This window comes from Macrobrachium rosenbergii, chromosome 16 (assembly GCF_040412425.1).
Source record: "Macrobrachium rosenbergii isolate ZJJX-2024 chromosome 16, ASM4041242v1, whole genome shotgun sequence".
Classification (NCBI taxonomy): Eukaryota; Metazoa; Arthropoda; class Malacostraca; order Decapoda; family Palaemonidae; genus Macrobrachium; species Macrobrachium rosenbergii.
This window is the reverse complement of record NC_089756.1, coordinates 29,759,178-29,778,471: the sequence shown is the minus strand read 5'-3', so window position 1 is coordinate 29,778,471 and position 19,294 is coordinate 29,759,178. Positions and strand designations below refer to the sequence as shown.

Genomic DNA, 19,294 nt, shown 5'->3' with positions numbered 1-19,294 from the left:
GCTACCGTATTTCAAATAAAGGTGCGACCCTATTTCAAATAAAGGTGCTACCGTATTTCAAATAAAGGTGCTACCGTATTTCAAATAAAGGTGCTACCGTATTTCAAATAAAGGTGCTACCGTATTTCAAATAAAGGTGCGACCGTATTTCAAATAAAGGTGCGACCCTATTTCAAATAAAGGTGCTACCGTATTTCAAATAAAGGTGCTACCGTATTTCAAATAAAGGTGCGACCCTATTTCAAATAAAGGTGCTACCGTATTTCAAATAAAGGTGCTACCGTATTTCAAATAAAGGTGCGACCCTATTTCAAATAAAGGTGCTACCGTATTTCAAATAAAGGTGCTACCGTATTTCAAATAAAGGTGCTACCGTATTTCAAATAAAGGTGCGACCGTATTTCAAATAAAGGTGCTACCGTATTTCAAATAAAGGTGCTACCGTATTTCAAATAAAGGTGCGACCCTATTTCAAATAAAGGTGCGACCTTATTTCAAATAAAGGTGCGACCCTATTTCAAATAAAGGTGCGACCCTATTTCAAATAAGGTGCTATGCATTTCAAATAAAGGTGCTACTCTATTTCAAATAAATATAAACCAAAGTGGTAACTGAAAATACATATATATAATTCATTTAGAGGAAAACAGACACCAAATAATGGCAAAGATTAACAAATCGGTTTAAGATGTTTATGCTGATTTCATATAATAACACGACTAAGTTAAAAGTTAAGTGTACCTTAGTTTAACCAGACCACTGAGCTGATTAACAGCTCTCCTATAGGGCTGGCCCGAAGGATTAGACTTATTTTACGTGGCTAAGAACCAATTGGTTACCTAGCAACGGGACCTACAGCTTATTGTGGAATCCGAACCACATTATAGCGAGAAATAAATTCCTCTAATTCTTCATTGGCCGGCCGGAAACTCGAACTCGGGCCTAGCAGAGTGCTAGCCGAGAACTCTACCGATTCGTCCAACGAGGAACATAATAACACGACTAACACACCGGCGTACTTTGCAGGCAGCAATATTTGCTATAGACGCTATGAGACCAGAGAGACACATTCCTAATTATTCTAATAAAATAAAATATCTAATATATACTACGTTTATTTGTTATCACACAATACATCGAGATACTGACGTGCTCGTGACATTCGACAACTGTAAATAGCATTATCACGGTCTGCAAAAATAATTTGCTTATGAAAGCAAGAAAAATAATATGAAAGTTGTATTCTGATCTGCACTGAGATAAACAATATGAAATTGAATAGTGTATCTACAGGATGGCTGGTGTTGCTTTATATTAAATTGACATATGGAATATAGAATTTAGGCCAGAGGCCAAGCGCTGGGACCTATGTGGTCATTCAGCGCTGAAAGGGAAACTCGACAGTAAAAAGGATTGAAAGGTGTAACAGGAGGAAAACCTCGCAGTTACACTACGAAACAATGTTATGAGAGGGTGGACAGCAAGACGGAAGAAAGAGAATATGAATGGAGGTACAGTAAAAGGAATGAAAGGGGTTGCAGCTTGGGGCCGAAGGGACGCCGCAAAGAACCTTAATTATTGCCTACAATGCACCGCCTGAGGGGCACTGACGGCACTAACCCTCTGCGGGGTATATAAAATTGTTTTAACCAGCTTGGGTCCTTGCCCTGCGCGTGGTTTGGTCGTTGAAGGGGAAGTTGAGTTACAAAGGTGATTTTGTCTTTGCAGGTTAAAGAAAATAAATTTTGCACAGTAAAATGAGAAGCCCGTTACCGGGACTTTGTTTCTTTCTTTTTGTAAGTAATTCTCTCCGTAAAAGTCGTCTGGATAAAACATCAACAAAATATTGCTCGAGTGACAAAATTCAAACTAGAAAATTATTTTTTCCGCATCAGTAAATAAAAAAAAAAGGGCATTTGTGTTCCTCAAATTAGTGGTAATCATTTAGGACTGCGTGCAAACTTCTACAAGACTTGTCTTCAAAGCCATTTGAGGGTATGTGAATGATTTCGACTTTGACATAAAACAGATATACTGTTTAATCGAGTTATATCACTGGATGAAAAAGCCTTTTTTTGCACTGACACTTCAAGAACAGTACATGAACGAAAGAATTATATCAAAATCATTACTGAAGGACTTTTATCTTTGCACATATGTCCGTAAATGGGTAAAGTGAAATGATAGCAATCAAAACATTGGAATAGCAGCTGCGTAAAAAACAAGGAGGTATAATGATCTGATTGTCTGGTTACCTTCTGGATGGAATTTCTCGGATACCTAGAACTGCTGAAATATCTTCAGCACTGTATACATATAATAATCTCTACAGAAAGATATGTTCACCTGGCCCTACAGCTTTCAGTAATATTTCCATTCCATCCCATACTTCTTCGCTACATGGCTTGATTTGATCTGGCGGCAGAACGAATCCTCTAGTTACTTCGTCTCTTAGCTCTACGGTATAGGAATAGTTCACTTTTAGTACAGCTTTTGCCCAATCATCAGTGGCTCCAGAAGCTAGATATAGACCACTTCCTGAATTGGTCACTTTATACACTGTCCCATACCTTTTCTTGGCGGCAGCCGCCCAGAGTTCTCCCCTGTTGATCATTTTCGGAGTGTCAGGCGCTGGTTCCGCAGTCCATCCCCAAGGGTACAGAAAGTATTGGCCGAAGCTGTGAAAGGTCATCACCATCAAGAGGTTGGACGTTTTTGCAACTGCCAACATGGCATCGCTGAGGGCTTGGGTTTCTGGTTCCGAGAATCCGGCCGAGCCTTTATAATCATCCGCGCAAGGGTCATCTGATGCAAATAGGCCGAACTTGTAATCCCAATTGCGGTTCAGATCAACGCCATCACAAGTACCGTTATTTTTTCTTCTGTTTTTCCGCCAGTACCGATCATTTGTCCACGTATAGAGGTACCCATCAGGATTAGCCATTGGAACGATGTAAATGTCCAGCGTTCCAATTCGGGAGCAGTCCTCTAAGAGCAGGGGAATCATCTGAAGAGCCACCGCTGGCGCTATCCATTCCCGGGCGTGAATACCTATATAAGGGTACTGCAGTCAGATCATGGCGAGTCACTAGTTTTCAATACAATGTTTATGATATACGTCACACACCAAATCGGACAAAATCCAGGTTTTGATAATCAAAAGCAAATTTTGTTTCTTTCTGAGTTTTGGTGCCATAAAAAGTACTAAGCAGGATTATGTACCCCTATTACGCATGAAAATGTGAAAAATTTGCTTATACCACCAGTCATCATTATTCAATACAACGTCAATTTTCTATGCTTAGTCAACAGAATAAGGAAGATAATTTGAAACATTAAAATGGAAGCACCGTAACTTTGAGTCTTCTTTGAAATTGTCTCTACTGTGTAAGTAGCAAAGATGTAGTGAACAGATGTTCATACTGACTGTCCTATATTTACGCTATCAGAAAACGGTAAAATTATATATAGGGAGGTCATTTACATATAATCCTCCCCAGTGTATTTATGCTACAAGCAGTTAGCGAAACCAGGCGCTTCAATTTCAGGCAGACAGCGAAATGCACTTAGGGACATTTGATCCCCCAGGGGCTAGTACTAAACAAGGCGAAATACATTTGGCGCCCCCCAGGGGCTAGTACTAAACACGGCGAAACAGCGTAGGTGAGTCACGCTGTCGCCGTGTTTAGTATAGCATCTGGGGGGGATCAAATGTCCCTAAGTGCATTTCCGTATCTGTCTGAAATTTCAGGCAGTTCGCGAAATGCCTGGTTTCGATATCTGCCTGTAACATATATATACATAATATATATATACATCTGAAAAATATAAAAATATGGTAGTAGCTAGGGGGACTGAGTACTGTTTGAATCACTACCGAATTCGCTTCTGATTTCTGCATCAAGTGCCTCATGCCCATATATGAAATGTCGTCTCTCAGTAATACAATACTGAGTGAGTTTGTAAGGTCTGTGATCCAAGGTTATCTCCAATAACATTCTCATTCATTAATCTGACGCGCTGACGGGCTGCACAAGTGCTTTGCTACGAGGAACAGGTGTTGTGACTAAACCAGATCTCACTTGCACTGGTTACCTTGATGGCACCATCCGACCATATGTATCAAATTACATTTCAAGGATTTTACCTTCTCACGCCATGTCTGCATTTTCCTAAGCCAGCACTCTTTCCAACTTCCGCCTATCTTCTGAAGATCTGACTTCATGAGTTCTACAAATGTGTTCTACAAATGTTTTCTACAAATGCTCTGTGGTGTTACCATACGTAGCCTTGTCATACGCAAATTCCTGGACATTACTTTTGATCTCTCGATTTACATCCAACTATTGCAACATCTTGTTCTTTCCTGTTCCGGATTCTGCTGTGATACCGGTTTAAATAGTGTAAGGGCAAGATGAGGCTACCTGCTTTAAAGGAAAGATGAGGCTACCTGCTTTTCAGGAAAGATGAGGCTACCTGCTTTACAGGAAAGATGAGGCTACCTGCTTTACAGGAAAGATGAGGCTACCTGCTTTACAGGAAAGATGAGGCTACCTGCTTTTCAGGAAAGATGAGGCTACCTACCTGCTTTACAGGAAAGATGAGGCTACTTGCTTTACAGGAAAGATGAGGCTACCTGCTTTTCAGGAAAGATGAGGCTACCTGCTTTACAGGAAAGATGAGGCTACCTACCTGCTTTACAGGAAAGATGAGGCTACTTGCTTTACAGGAAAGATGAGGCTACCTGCTTTACAGGAAAGATGAGGCTACCTGCTTTAAGCTACTTAGTAGAGGGTGTAGCACACGGCATGACAACAAGGCAACATCTCTTCATTTTAAATAAAGATGGATTTGATCTACATCACATACTGTACTGGCGAGAGAGAGAGAGAGAGAGAGAGAGAGAGAGAGAGCACTGCATTCTACTATCAAAACCTGCAGAGAAGAGATGGGAAAGAGGCACTTAGCAGGATAACTAAGAGAGAGAGAGAGAGAGAGAGAGAGAGAGAGAGAGAGAGAGAGAGAGAGAGAGAGAGAGAGAGAGAGAGTAGAGACTTGCATTCTAGTACTAACAAACTTGCAGGAAGAGATGGAAATGAGACTCTAGCAGGCTAACTGTGTGTGTGTGTGTGTGTGTGTGTGTGTGTGTGTGTGTGTGTGTGTATGTGTGTGTGTGTGAGAGAGAGAGAGAGAGAGAGAGAGAGAGAGAGAGAGAGAGAGAGAGAGAGAGAGAGAGAGAGAGAGAGAGAGAGAGAGAGAGAGACTGCATTCTAGTACTAAATAAACTTGCAGGAAGAGATGGGAATGAGACCTAGCAGGCTAACTGTGTGTGTGTGTGTGTGTGTGTGTGTGTGTGTGTGTGTGTGTGTGTGTGTGTGTGTGTGTGTGAGAGAGAGAGAGAGAGAGAGAGAGAGAGAGAGAGAGAGAGAGAGACTCTGCATTCTAGTACTAACAAACTTGCAGGAAAGAGATGGGAATGAGACCTTAGCAGGGGCTAACTGTGTGTGTGTGTGTGTGTGTGTGTGTGTGTGTGTGTGTGTGTGTGAGAGAGAGAGAGAGAGAGAGAGAGAGAGAGAGAGAGAGAGAGAGAGAGAGAGAGAGAGAGAGAGAGAGACTCTCTGCATTCTAGTACTAACAAACTTGCAGGAAGAGATGGAATGAGACCTTAGCAGGCTAACTGTGTGTGTGTGTGTGTGAGAGAGAGAGAGAGAGAGAGAGAGAGAGAGAGAGAGAGAGAGAGAGAGAGAGAGAGAGAGAGAGAGAGAGAGAGAGAGACTCTGCATTCTAGTACTAACAAACTTGCAGGAAGAGATGGGAATGAGACTCTTAGCAGGCTAACTGTGTGTGTGTGTGTGTGTGTGTGTGTGTGTGTGTGTGTGTGTGTGTGTGTGTGTGTGTGTGTGAGGAGAGAGAGAGAGAGAGAGAGAGAGAGAGAGAGAGAGAGAGAGAGAGAGAGAGAGAGAGAATGCTCGGTCACGTGAAGAAAGTTTAAATAAAAAATAAACAACTTCTTCGGCAGATCAATTTCAATTACGATAATTACTTACAGAGATTTCACAAGTCACATTCCCCATCCGATGACCTATATATTCTTTATTTACCTAATCTTTTCGGATCATGAGGATACTGAGAAGTTAAGAAGTAAGAGTGGCTACAGGAATCTACTGTAAATGTTATCATCAGTGCAAAACAATACCACTCTAAATCTAACATCCATAATATACCTTACCCGCTTCTATCCAAACCGAACTACCCACACTGCAACTTTGCGGCCTAATGTGCACTTGCCAGATGTCGCGTCCTTCTATGGATTTGCCAATGGAAGTTACGCTCAGTCGGGAAGAATATGTAATGTTGATCTCTTTCAAGTACCATTCGATCTGAACGTAAAGTGAAGCAGGCGTAAAAGCTACGAATAGACTCTGCTACATGATACTTTGTTAATTTTGCGTTTCCATTCTCTATGAAATTCTGGTGAACTAGATTCACACTCCATTTAATAGGCCTACCTGATCGAGGGTCATGTAAGCATCCGACAACGGTTGAGGGCAAGATACATTAGAACAGGTGCTCGAACTTTTTGTTTTTCTTTTTCTCTGTCCTTCCTTCTCCTGCAATAAATTAAAAAATATATATATATATATATATATATATATATATATATATATATATATATATATATATATTCCTTAACCAGCAATAAATTAAAAACTATTTAATATATATATATGGAAGCCATGATTCTAGTACCTCTCATTACAATGAAATTGTGGAGGGAGTTGTGGTGAGTATGAAATGGAGTATTATATATTCGTCATCGTCAGATGTATGAGCAAACAAGGGAATGAGCCCTGAATATGCCAGACTATTCAGTGTATGCAAAGTGGGGCTGTGATTAGAGGCAATCGATAGTTCACAGGTTATGTTATCTCCAGCAATGGTTTAGTTAAACTGATGTGAGTTAGCAGAGATAGACTAATTACATTTGCTCATTATTTACAAACCCTCAATCATGCTATAACTTAAGTTACTATTTTGTTCTAATCACTCGCAAACATAGTAACTTGAGGAATAATATGATTGACTGGTTTGTGATAAATGAGAGCAAATGCTTAAATGTTAGACTATCTCCTACTAACTCACATCGAGTATAGGCTGGCTTAGACACCAATGCTGGAGATAAGCATAGCCCCTGTGACAGTCTAAATCGATTGCCTCTAATGTACAGCCCCCTTCCTTTATCTTCACACACACTGAGTAGTCTGACATATTGCGTTATTCTTCCTGCAGAAAGTGATAAAGAAATCACCTCCATCCTGACCTTCAGGTAAGAGGCAAGATCCTCCACCAGAACCTTGTAGGGCAGCTTGTTCTGAAGCAACGTTAACAGGACTTCTGTCGAGTGTCTATCACGGACTCGAATCACCCTCCTGGGTCCAGATTCGTCCAATATATCAACGAACCCTTTGCCATAAAGCATTGTTGACACAAGTCCAACCTCTCCTTGTATTTCCCATATCTACAAGAAAAAAAAAGTGACAATAGTCTATGGACGATGGATCAGTTCACTAGTCTAAAAGCTATTTCCATATGCATACCGTTAAAATTGGGTCTATTTTATCGTTATCAATCCACGCTTTGTGGGGAGTTCAATTATCATTTCTCACACATAGTTTCCAAATTTTGACAAAAAAAAAAAAAAAAAAAAAAAAAAAAAGGATAGGCCATTGACAACATTAAACACCATGAATGAGGCTGGAAGCTCCCAGAACCACCTAACTGTATGCCACTGCCGAGCTCCATACTATATATGAAAAAATAAACTTTTAAACCTTACTTTTGTCGTGTCCTTCAATTTAGGCAAATTAATTCTTTTTAATCCAAAACTTTTATCACACTGTAAATTATGATTTGGAAAGAAGGCCCCATCTGATCTCATCATCCTCTTTTCTGTGGTACAATTATTCCGGAGTCGGCCTACATTCACCCGACCCCAGAGTGTGGAGAGAGCTCGGGAGACGGTTGATTTTATTTTTCTTCCTTTGCTTTCACAAAATCTCATAGTTCCTTAAGTCAAGGGAAATATACTTCCATCCACATCACCGGGTAGGAATAAATATAGAATGACATCTTTTCCATCCTTACTTGATCACCCGAGAGCGCTTCGTACTGAGACCAGCAAAGGTGAGGGAAAATGATGACAAATCCCAAAATGCTTGTAGGACAAAGTTGCATCTGCAGTGAAAGAAATGAAGGTCCGTGAATATTAGAAGTTTGTTCATAATGAAATTGTATAAATTTATCATAAATTTCATGACACGACTTGGTACATTTAATGATAAAATTTATGATAACACTAACAAGCTTTCGTAACTATTTTGTTTCCGTAGATCTAACATCTGAAAGAGACTGAAACAACTTTCTCTCTCTCTCTCTCTCTGGCTGATTCCCATTTTGTCCTTGAAATTAGGTAAACGATTCCTGTGTTAATTATTATATAGTGTACATTAATGAATATTTTATATAATTATTGTAACTTTCCAAGAATTCAAAAAAGGTTTAGGATGTGCACTACAGTTTAGGCTCTGGATTTGGTGACGTCAGCGATGTTGCGGAGACGATAGCATTCCAGTCTGGTGTTCAGCGCGATCTTTGATGCGTTTAACTATTTTTTCAAAGCAATTTTCTAGTTAAAAGACTCTTCAAAACCTTCAATATCTACTCCTCATTTCGTAAGAATTGCCACATATCTGTCTGGTCGTTTGCTTTTGTAATACATTTTTTAAATATATATAATGTACAGTATATCTATAGACATATATACTGTATATATGTGTATAACTCCTATCACGGGGACAGCCACGTGATGTAAAATATAAACAGAGTATATGACCAGGAGAAAAATGAAACAACGGGATACTGAATTCACTATACTGGACCGTAGGAGTATCTTGCACACAATGGACGTTATATACAGTACAGTATATTATGATAAGTGTACATAACCTGTCCAGGATTCGAACAGACGCCTTTCTGGTTGGTATATGGACGACAGTACACTAAATGCACTTAAAGCCGTAGAGTTAAGGGAAAAGATCTGGCACGCACGTGCACACACACATACATATACTCGTACATATATGTGTGTGTGTGTAAATCTATAGTGTTAAACATGGCCCAGAGCAAAACACAGATGATTTCCTTGAGTTTACTGTTTCAGCTCCATAGTAGTGCTGATGATTGACTTGTGATAGCTAGAATGCCACAAGTGTTAAATACCTAACTTATACAAGTACTGTCGGTAAGTGAAAGGATAGTAAACAACACAGCTGTTTACCTGAAAGTTACACAGTCCAATAATCATAAAAAAAAACTGTTGTAGTGCAAACAACTTGGTGAGAAGAGGTATCTATCGAACAATAAGCTATCAGCCATGAACTAATATATATATATATATTGCTCACAAATATATATATATATATATATATATATATATATATATATATATATATATATATATATAATTTATATATATATAATTTATGTATTTGTTGCTTATCACATATATACACGAGTATTAAGCCACAAATACTCCTTAATATCGAATTCACTATATCTTGGGAATAACTTACACCCAAGGAGAATTATTACTGATGAGTGCTTCTGCGCCAGCCAGGATTCGAACCATGTGAAATAACTGCGTACACCAGCGTACTCCATGGCTACGGAATTCTATTACCAGACTGTAGAAGATCATTGTACACAGGATATGGCATACCCAAAGTTTTGAGAACGTGTTGACTGGTCAAAACCCTGGGTGCAGAAACCGGAAATGGAGGCACCATTCTTTAAAATAACTCAGCCAACTATACTTGATAGGAAGGGACATTAACCGCCTAAACTATCTTTACCTCCGTACATGAGAAACAATTTGAACAATAAGCATATCAACTCAGAAAGCCAAGGGAAGTATGCTCAGTACCGAACATTGCAAACGCCCAAGTGGAAATGTTTTGGAACCGATGGCAAAAAGTTATACTTATCTACAATACTACTAAAACGCACCAACTAAAAGGCAAGGAAAACAACATTAAACAACCAGTGAACAATGCGATCTAGATATTTGAATGACCCAAAACGACTAAAACCTGATAGGAATGAGCGGGCAATATATGAATCACAACCCACTTTACAAGTTCAATTAAAGCTCCGAAGATTCCTTTAAAAATAAAATCCCGTTGTATTTTGCTAAGAGATATATTAAAAACGCTAAAATCCACTCCAGTTGTTAAATATTCAACGACCTGACAATCTTGTTAAGGCTGACTGCTTGAAATACAGAATTCTGTCATCACCAGAAGAGGAGACCACTCGGTCTTGAAACTGTAGTGAATTTTAACGTTTTTAATATATTTCCTAAATACAACGGGATTTTATTTATTCTTACAGCGCGGCAAGTCTGAAGTTCCAATAGCTTGAAGTTATGTAGTACTAGCAAACTGCGCTCTGAAGTTCCAATAGCTTGAAGTTATGTAGTACTAGCAAACTGCGCTCTGAAGTTCTAATAGCTTGAAGTTATGTAGTACTCGCAAACTGCGCTCTGAAGTTCCAGTAGCTTGAAGTTATGCAGTACTAGCAAACTGCGCTCTGAAGTTCCAAGTTCAGAAGTATATATTGTAAAATTCCAACATTACACCTAATTTCGAGCTGATTAAAGAACTCCACGAGTGAATATACGAAAACTAATTTTATTTAAGAGACTTTCCGTGGGGGGCCCTGCTTCCCTGAAATATTTTCATGGTAGCCTGAATAATACACAGGAGTTCTCAAAACTTAATTCATCACTGTGAGCGTCAATCCTAATACCAAGAAAAACCTTTGCAAGTCAGAAGCCTGAGGATATTTAACATTTCGGCAAAGAACACATCATATCCTACATTACTCATGAATTCAAAGACAACGTTTGAAATCCCAATAGCTCAGTGTTCTTGGGATACTGTTATGAAAATACTGTACACAAATTCTATTGGTAATACCAAGGGAAAAACACAAGCGTACTGCTTACACTTTCTTGGGCAAAACGAATGCATCATGTAAATTAATGGTTGTTAACCATTTACATCGCTTTTAACAACTTGGAAGGAAGGAAGGAAGGAATATTTAGGCCAAAGGCCAAGGCCTGGGACCTATGATGTCATTCAGCGCTGGAAAGGATACTGAGAGCAGAAAGGTTTCATAGGCGTAACAGGAGGAAATCGGGGCAGTTACACTATGAAACTATTGTTAGGAGGAGAGGGTGGATAGGAAGATGGAAGAAAGAGAATATGAATGGAGGTTCAATAAAATGGCATGAAAGGGGTTGTAGCAGTATGTGTAAAACTGGCTTCTCTCAGGAATCATGTTGTACTCAGTTTTAATCAGAATAGAATTTCACCCTAAATCTGGTCTATTGCAAGTCCAATTATCCCTACTACCTCTTCAAAATCTTCTTCCGGTCTTGTTTAATGTACCCGTCGACGACTCGTCCACATTCTAAACCTATGCAACATCAAGACGACTCGTCAGATGTCGAGAAAAAACACCCATCTCTTGTCGAATGGCATTTGGTGGTGGTTGGCAAACTTCACCATACTTGAGCGACTTCTTACTAGTTAAGTTCACGTTGCTCCAACCGTGATAACTAACGCGATAACTAACGCGATAACTAACGTGATAACTAACCAGTAAGGCAAACATTAGGAACAATGAATGGGATGACGAGCCTGTCACAAAAGGCAATATTGTCCATACACCAATCACCCTATCCTGGGCAAGATCCCTATTCAGTTACGCATTGTAGAGTGAACTGAATAGAGAATTTAGACCAAAGGCCAAGCACTAGGACCTATGAGGTGTAACAGGAGGAAAACCTCAAAGTAGTTGCACTATTGAAGCAACTGCTAGGAGAGGGTTGAGGAAAGTAAGATGGGAAGAAAGAGAATATGAAAGGAGAGACAGCAGCTAGGGGCCGAAGGCACGCTGCAAAGAAACTAAAGTAATGCCTGGAGTGCAACTTCACTGACGGCTCGACCCCCCTACGAGGAGCATTGTAGAGACGCAATATTAATCAAGTTTGTGATGGCGATTAGACAGCGGTCTCTCACAACAAGAAAAAAGGTATTGCTCACGCGCCAATCCCTGTATCATGAATCACTCGGCGACTAGGAAAGGCTATGACGCCGATAACGACTGCAGATTCGCGGCAAGTGTCCAGTGAACGTTTTGACGTCACCAGAGCTCGGAGAAATCTCGTTGCCGAGACTCACAGGCATTACATGCAATCAACAAATAGTGTGCAAGCAGAAAGTAAATGAGTTCAAACGAAACAAACAGCAGCATCGAACAAATAATTCAGCAAAGACCTAATTCATCTTATCATAAAAGAATGGTTAATGTCGAGAACAACAAACAACTGAAGTCAGGGAAACAGGGTACGGACAAGTTATGGCCTAGCTTCGGCATACAGAAAGAACAGTCCTGATCCACACATGTGGAAGCTCACAGATGTACTCTAACAAAGGGAGGCGATAAATACATGACAGATATTACGAATATACGCTTGCATTTGTATCACCCGACAGCGGTTTGACAATAAACCACTGATATCTGTTATGTAACTAAAAAGAACTACCGTTTACACGTAGAGTGTTGAAAACAACTAGTAGTCTTTATAACTCAACGCTAGATGTATAAATATTATTTTCTTATTTTTGTTATTCTCATTCTTCTCTGTATTTTAACCTGCAGTAACTGCAATAATTACGACGGCAGAGTTTCGAATATGGCAACACAATAGGACCATCATGGGGATGCGAAAGTTCCAAATCACCACCTATACCTCTGCATTACCTAACAAGAAAAAAAAATTAAAATCTGGAACAGCCAAAACCAATAAAGGGATCATTTAAAAAAAATTTCAGTTAACCTCAGGTTGAGTTCGAGTTTGAGAGAGAGAGAGAGAGAGAGAGAGAGAGAGAGAGAGAGAGAGAGAGGATTTTACATGAAATGAAAGGCATTATGGTTGACAACTAAAGATGAAATTATCCATAAATTATCGCTAAAGCGAATGGTGATTACTATCAGTATTTTATGTTTTCCTAAAATTTTGTACCTGACCTTTGACCTTCGAGGATTATTCGCCTTTTGAACTACTTTTACCTGGACTGCATAACAAAGGTATCAAAAGATAGACTTTTCCGACTTTGTAAATGCCGTGTTGAAATTATCATAGTTGTACGGTATAACCTCTATAATACTGTACTCCTGACTGAACACTTAACTCAAAAAATCTAAAAAATATCTGTTAAAACATGGAATTATTTTAAACTTAACATTTCTCGTGTAAAAAAAAAAAAAATTAAATAAACTATGTCTCATCATTCCTGGTCGTGTGGCTGTTCGAGTATATCAGCATTTATAAGTTTTGATAAAATTCAGAGGCGCAGGAGGACTTTAACTTTAACTTTAAAGTCATAATTCTAAAGCGTAAAACATTAACTCCAAAATTAGATTAAGCATTAAGGTCTCAGCGAGGTTATTAAAGGACTTCTTTTTTCTGTTTATTTCATCAACATCAGAGGACTTCTTTTTTCTGTTTATTTCATTAACATCAAAATTTAATAACATTAAGCGACTACTGGGCGAACTTACTCTTAAGAGCATTTCTGAGGCCAATCAGAACAGATTAATTCAATCATCCTGCATTCGATCCCTATCTAATATCGCATGCACTTGAAATCATTTTCTAAATAATTTCAACAAAGAGTTCATTTTATTGAAGACTTCATGTGGTCTACCGCCATACTTCCTTTCTACCTGGCAGAATTGAATATAGTTGACTGAATATAGTGTTTAGGCCAAAGGCCAAGCACTGGGACCTATGAGGTCATTGAGCACTGGAAAGGAAACTGAGAGTAGGTATGTTTGAAAAGTGTAACAGGAGGTAAACCTCAAAGCAGTTGCATTATGAAATATTTGTTAAGAGAGAGGGAAGATAGATAATGGGAATGGAGGTACAGTAAAATGAATGAAAGGGGTTGCAGCTAGGGGCCAAAGGGACGCTGCAAAGAACCATTAGTAAAGCCTACAGTACACCGCATGAGGTGCACTGACGGCCCTACCCCACTACGAGGCCTACCTGGCAGACGACTAAATCAGTTGCTGGAATCACCATGCCAGCGGTAACCCCTGGGGTAGATTTCCACTTTTTAACAATCTAACCTCCATGGGCATTCAACTGACCTTCAAAGGCACGCCAGACATCCTTCAAAGCATCCAATTCAGAAGTCTTGCTTTAAAAGTCTAGGGTTTTGTTAATCTAGACTTATAACTGCTGAAATTTCACTGAAAGAAAACTAACAACACCACTCGTACCTGTCACATTCAGTTCTCAGCCAAGACACCTATAAGCCATTTCATACCCTTCATCCTCTACAACATACCCTTTTATCATTCATATAAAACAATCAACAATTTATTCAAGCTCTCCTTTTTTCTGTTGTCTTGAGGACGCTCAAATCTGGAAAAACCAACTTTTGTTCCTTCGTGTTTCTATAGATACAGATTTTCGACATTCCTAATGTTCCCGAGTTACTTCCCATCACAGGTCTCAATCGGCCTTCAGTTGTTGCACCAATAATTGACGAGCTTATAACCTTCCTCAGTGTTGAACGTCGTGTGTCAGTCTTTCAGTTGATCACCTCTCCTCAGAATTGCATTTTTGCATTCCTGTTTCTGGCGCGGGATTTCTATGGGACCTCTGCAACACTCCCTATTGGCGACCTTGAACATTTACACGATCTCCGACTTCGCCTTTTCAACGATGGCAACAGCTTTTCCTCCTTTGTAAAATGACCTTATTCCATGAGCTTCGCAAATTCTTATATAATTATCAATTGGCATTTAATTTAAAGTTTTTGTGTCCTCAATTTTGCCATCGACATAGGAGACGAATACATGGCACTTTATATTACATAAAAAGCAATGCGCATTACACTGAGATAGGTAGGCCTACGTATACTCAATATACGACGGACAAATTACGTTGAATGATGTATGTTCATATTTGGTTAATTAGTCGAACGCACTCCATCATTATCTACTCAGAAGACTATGAGTTTAACGAATGAAAAAAAAAATAAATGAATAAATATGAATTGTTTCTTACCGTTACAAACTCTGATGTCGCAGAGTTATGCAGACGACTTCAATGGCATCTGTGTAGCTACTGAACTCATTCAGCTCTCTCGCATTGCCTAACCGCTATCGTTACTCTCTCTCTCTCTCTCTCTCTCTCTCTCTCTCTCTAAACCTATACACAAAAGAAACTGTTATACGGGACCTGTTCATTTTTGTTTTCGAGTTTAGGTGGTAATTTTATTATCCGTAACTCAGGGACTGGGACAAAGAATAATTCTTGTTATATTAATTCTTACTACATAAATATAAACTTAAAATAAACTCAGCGTCAATCGAGGTCTAGATTATTCTCTAGACCTTGGTGTCAATAAGGTGATGGTTGAAGAGCTACAGCTGGCAACAAATGGTTTGACAAGGGACGCGAGTAGCGAGGCAAAACACTAATGCCTTGTACTTTTTATTTTCACTTTTCCTTGCACATATTTTTAACTCCACCTTTATTCATATGCTTATTCCCGGTTGTATATCACTTTTACAGCGCATATCTTTCTGCCTCTTTGCTGACTTCGACAATCAAGCGCATTCAGAGAACACACTTTACACTCAGGTAGATAACTCCCAAACCTTACTTCCTTGAGTATAAGTCATCACAATTCTAATCCTTGTTCTTTCAGCTAAATAAAAAAGGACGCTATTTCATTGTCTCGGGACTCTGCTTCCATGTAGAAGCAATGGACAACCTTAAGACTTCTACAGTATTAATTAAACTTTGAAGGGAGGCCATCACCCCCTAGGCCATCACCTCCCGCCTTATATTCAGAAGGCGGGGAAACGATGCAGGGGGCGATGTGTGCCATAGTACTATGAAAATTCAGTGTTACTGCTCGGGTCTGACATTAGGTCTACCCCCCGTAAAGTATCTTGCTCCTCCAATGACACGGATTAATAGATCACCGGATACAACTTATTCAAACCATTGTTAAATCTCTACATGTCTGTTGTAAAACTGCAACATCTTCAAGATAAATTATTCTGAAAAACACCATCATACGTCACACCTTCATACCTACTAAGCAGCGCCTTAAACAAGCACCCAATGTTGCCTGTATCTCCTTTTGCTTTTTTTTACATATACTTGTCAGTCAGGGTCAGTGACGTCCAAAGTTAATACATTGTAATGCAAAACTTATCATGTGTGTAATTCGGAGTAAGCCTTGTCACGACGCTGCAGGACAAGCACGGCAGGAGTGGCAGGCGCGGAGCTCCAATGACCCATCCGCGGGTAAAGCCCGTAATGCGGTGACAACTCTGGAAGGCACAGGGGCGTAGCCCGGTTTACGGGTCAAAGAAGTGAAGTAATCCTCTAAAAGTGCGTGCAAGGGTACAAAAGCCACGGCAAGCAACGAGGCGTCTCAAAAAAATTAAAGGCCGCGATCTCTCTCCCAAAAGCACTGCCAAAGCAAAGCCGCAGATCAAACCGTCCTCCCAAAACAGAGGAGCCGAGCGAACTCCAAAACGCTCGCCCACAAGTTTCCCACAATGTAAACAAGATAAAAAGCGATGGGCAGACGAGCCGTCGAACGACCATAACAAACAAACAAAAACAATTCAGCTTTTCGTGAACTGAGCAGAGCAAAGCAAAAAATACCACGTTAAAGTCACGAATAATTTGAAGTTAATAATTTATATGCAATTATTGCTATATATATATATACACATATATATCATATACATACAATATACATACAATATATATATATATATATATATATATATATATATATATATATATATATATATATATATATATATATATATATATAAAGGATAGTCGTGTAACACGCGAACTTGTGTATCGTGCTACCCCAATATTTTCAGACAAACAATTATCTTATCATGTATCTCGTGTATCATGCGATGTCCTTTTTTGAGAGACCAAAGTACCGCTATGCTTGTTGTGAAAACGCGTACAGCCATGAACAACCGAACGAGAAACAGCTGTTTTGCTAAGAACAAACCAATCGGATAACGTCAGCGGTTTTCAACCATCGTACGATAGTAAAAGATTACCATATTTATGTTAAAATGACGTTAAATACAACAGGGCTGATATACAGGTATTTATAAATCTCTGTACTCGCTATGGAGAAAAGATCGGCAAGGAAATATACTGCTAAATTTAAGCCGCTGCAAGTTGTAGCTGAAGCTGACAAAACAATGTTCAAGCTGCTAATGACTATTGTGCATCGGCAACATGGATCAAACTTTCCCTAACCTTAGACATGCCAACAAAACTCGACCGTCAATGAAATTCGAAAGAAAAGTATTCAACTGAAAACTACTGGGCATGAAAGCACACATTTTACTTTTGTTTTAAGATGTATGGCAGATGGGACGAAACTTTCCCCCCATGGTTATCTTTAAACGGAAACTGATGCCTACAAAATTTCCGAATGGTATCGTTGTTGGTCATTTTTCGGAAGATTCCAGCCAGCCATTTCGAAAGACTCCAGCTAGCCATTTTTGGGTATTATTTTACTTATGGACATTAATTGCTTTCAACATAAAATAGGTTTTCTGATGTATTATGATGTGATTTGAATGATTTTGAGGTTTATTTCATCGCAAATGAATACTTATCCTTCGGCAATGATATACTGTATACAAAAAATTACTGTACGACTTGTCAAGAATACTGCACCTCTCCATAGCTAATACGGCAAAACTGTAATCAGTAAACACAGTTTTGCCGTATTAGCTATGGAGAGGGGTGCAGTACCTGACAAGTCGTAATTTTATTAATTTTGTATACAATATATCATTTGCCGGGGAAGGATAGTATTCATTTGCGATGGAAATAAAACCTCAAAATCATGCAAATCACATCATAATACAACAGAAAAACCTATATTTTATGTTGAAAGCAATTAATGTCCATAAGTAAAATAATACCCATTTTTGTATGAAAAACAATTTGGGGTTTTCATGCAAAATTGGGTAGGAAATGATAGGGTACGTAAAGAACCCAAAAATACCAACCTAAAGTAACCTAGGGGTGTTTACTGGTTACAATTTTGCCGTATTAGCTATGGAGGAGGTGGGAGACCGTTTATAGAACAGAGTTTATTCCGGCTGTATGTAGAGTACGAGTAAATCAATGGCATTATCCAGTTAGAAATTCTTTGACATTTCCCCCTACATAACCTAGCTATCCAAATTTTTGGCCAGTCTTTTTTTCTAGGCATCACCTACGCAAATTTTACACTGGTCAGCAATCATAGTATTGATAATAATAGGTGTACGACCACTTACTTGCCAATCGTCCAGTCCCCATACGTATAATGGTAATGTGTGGGTCCACCAGTGTTCAGTAACCCAATACCTTCATTTTCCTTTGGAGTCGGCTACAGCATCTTGCCATAGGGTATGCCCAGTACTATTTATATCTCCAAGCAAGGGGAATGGTTGAGAAAACAGGTTAATCAACCATATCACATCTGGTGGAATCATTTGGTGATCAGTAAAGCAGATTTGCAAGGCTACTCCTTGAAGAGGAGTTTGCAGGCAGGTTGCCTTGTATTGTAAGAAAATTAAATGATTTATCCTACATCCTAAATAAGCAATATCACAAAATATTTAAAACCAAATGAATTAATAGACAACTACCAACTGCTCCGAAATTGCACTGTCCAAATTCACTAGAGAAGCCCTCAATATATATACGTCTACAATCTAGGCCTAAAGTAGCAACCATATATTGCACTTATCTTATTCCTTTCTGAACTAATTCTGTCCAGAAGCGGAGCGAGGAGTTTCTCAAGCACTAACACCATCACACTAAGGGGTGCCCCGATAAAACAGTCGAACTGAAGTTTGCGTCCTGCACCTAGGTTAAGCCCAGTCGTAAAGTCAATGGTGTTTCGTGTGCAATTTTAACTTATCTTTTATTTATGAATCTTACATATCATTTATTAGAATATTTCGATTAATATAAATATTACATTCACATTATTATGAATATATTTATTTAACAATAATTACTTCATCTTATCTTGACGGATAATGCCATTACTTTAAGGTATTTAAGAATCGCATAACTGATTATTTGCCCTCAGAA

At 39.0% G+C, this 19,294-nt stretch overlaps 1 protein-coding gene across 5 annotated transcripts; it reads right to left on the bottom strand.

The window, feature by feature from the left end:
- Window positions 1–1,097: 1,097 nt before the first annotated feature.
- Window positions 1,098–19,006, bottom strand: LOC136847253 (carboxypeptidase B-like). Of its 5 annotated transcripts, XM_067118763.1 has the most exons (7): window positions 18,844–19,006; window positions 18,490–18,674; window positions 8,146–8,235; window positions 7,322–7,519; window positions 6,510–6,611; window positions 6,230–6,380; window positions 1,098–3,051 (listed from the first exon to the last, which is right to left on the bottom strand). In XM_067118763.1, the coding sequence occupies exons 3-7, from the start codon at window positions 8,233–8,235 to the stop codon at window positions 2,327–2,329; spliced, it is 1,266 nt and encodes a 421-aa protein (XP_066974864.1). In that variant the 5' UTR covers window positions 18,490–18,674; window positions 18,844–19,006; the 3' UTR covers window positions 1,098–2,326. The 5 variants fall into 5 exon arrangements, with proteins under 5 accessions (XP_066974864.1, XP_066974862.1, XP_066974861.1 ...); XM_067118761.1 differs by having other exon boundaries at window positions 18,490–19,006; XM_067118760.1 differs by lacking the exons at window positions 18,490–18,674; window positions 18,844–19,006 and adding an exon at window positions 16,244–16,767.
- Between the last annotated feature and the right edge of the window lie 288 nt (window positions 19,007–19,294).

Coding starts and splice junctions, on each gene's coding strand:
- LOC136847253 (XM_067118759.1), bottom strand. CDS start 8,062: ATGAGATTTTGTGAAAGCAAAGGAAGAAAAATAAAATCAACCGTCTCC. Junction 7,520..7,837: donor AATTGAAGGACACGACAAAA/GTAAGGTTTAAA, acceptor TTTTTCTTGTAG/ATATGGGAAATACAAGGAGA. Junction 3,052..6,229: donor TTCGGTTTGGATAGAAGCGG/GTAAGGTATATT, acceptor ACCCTTATATAG/GTATTCACGCCCGGGAATGG.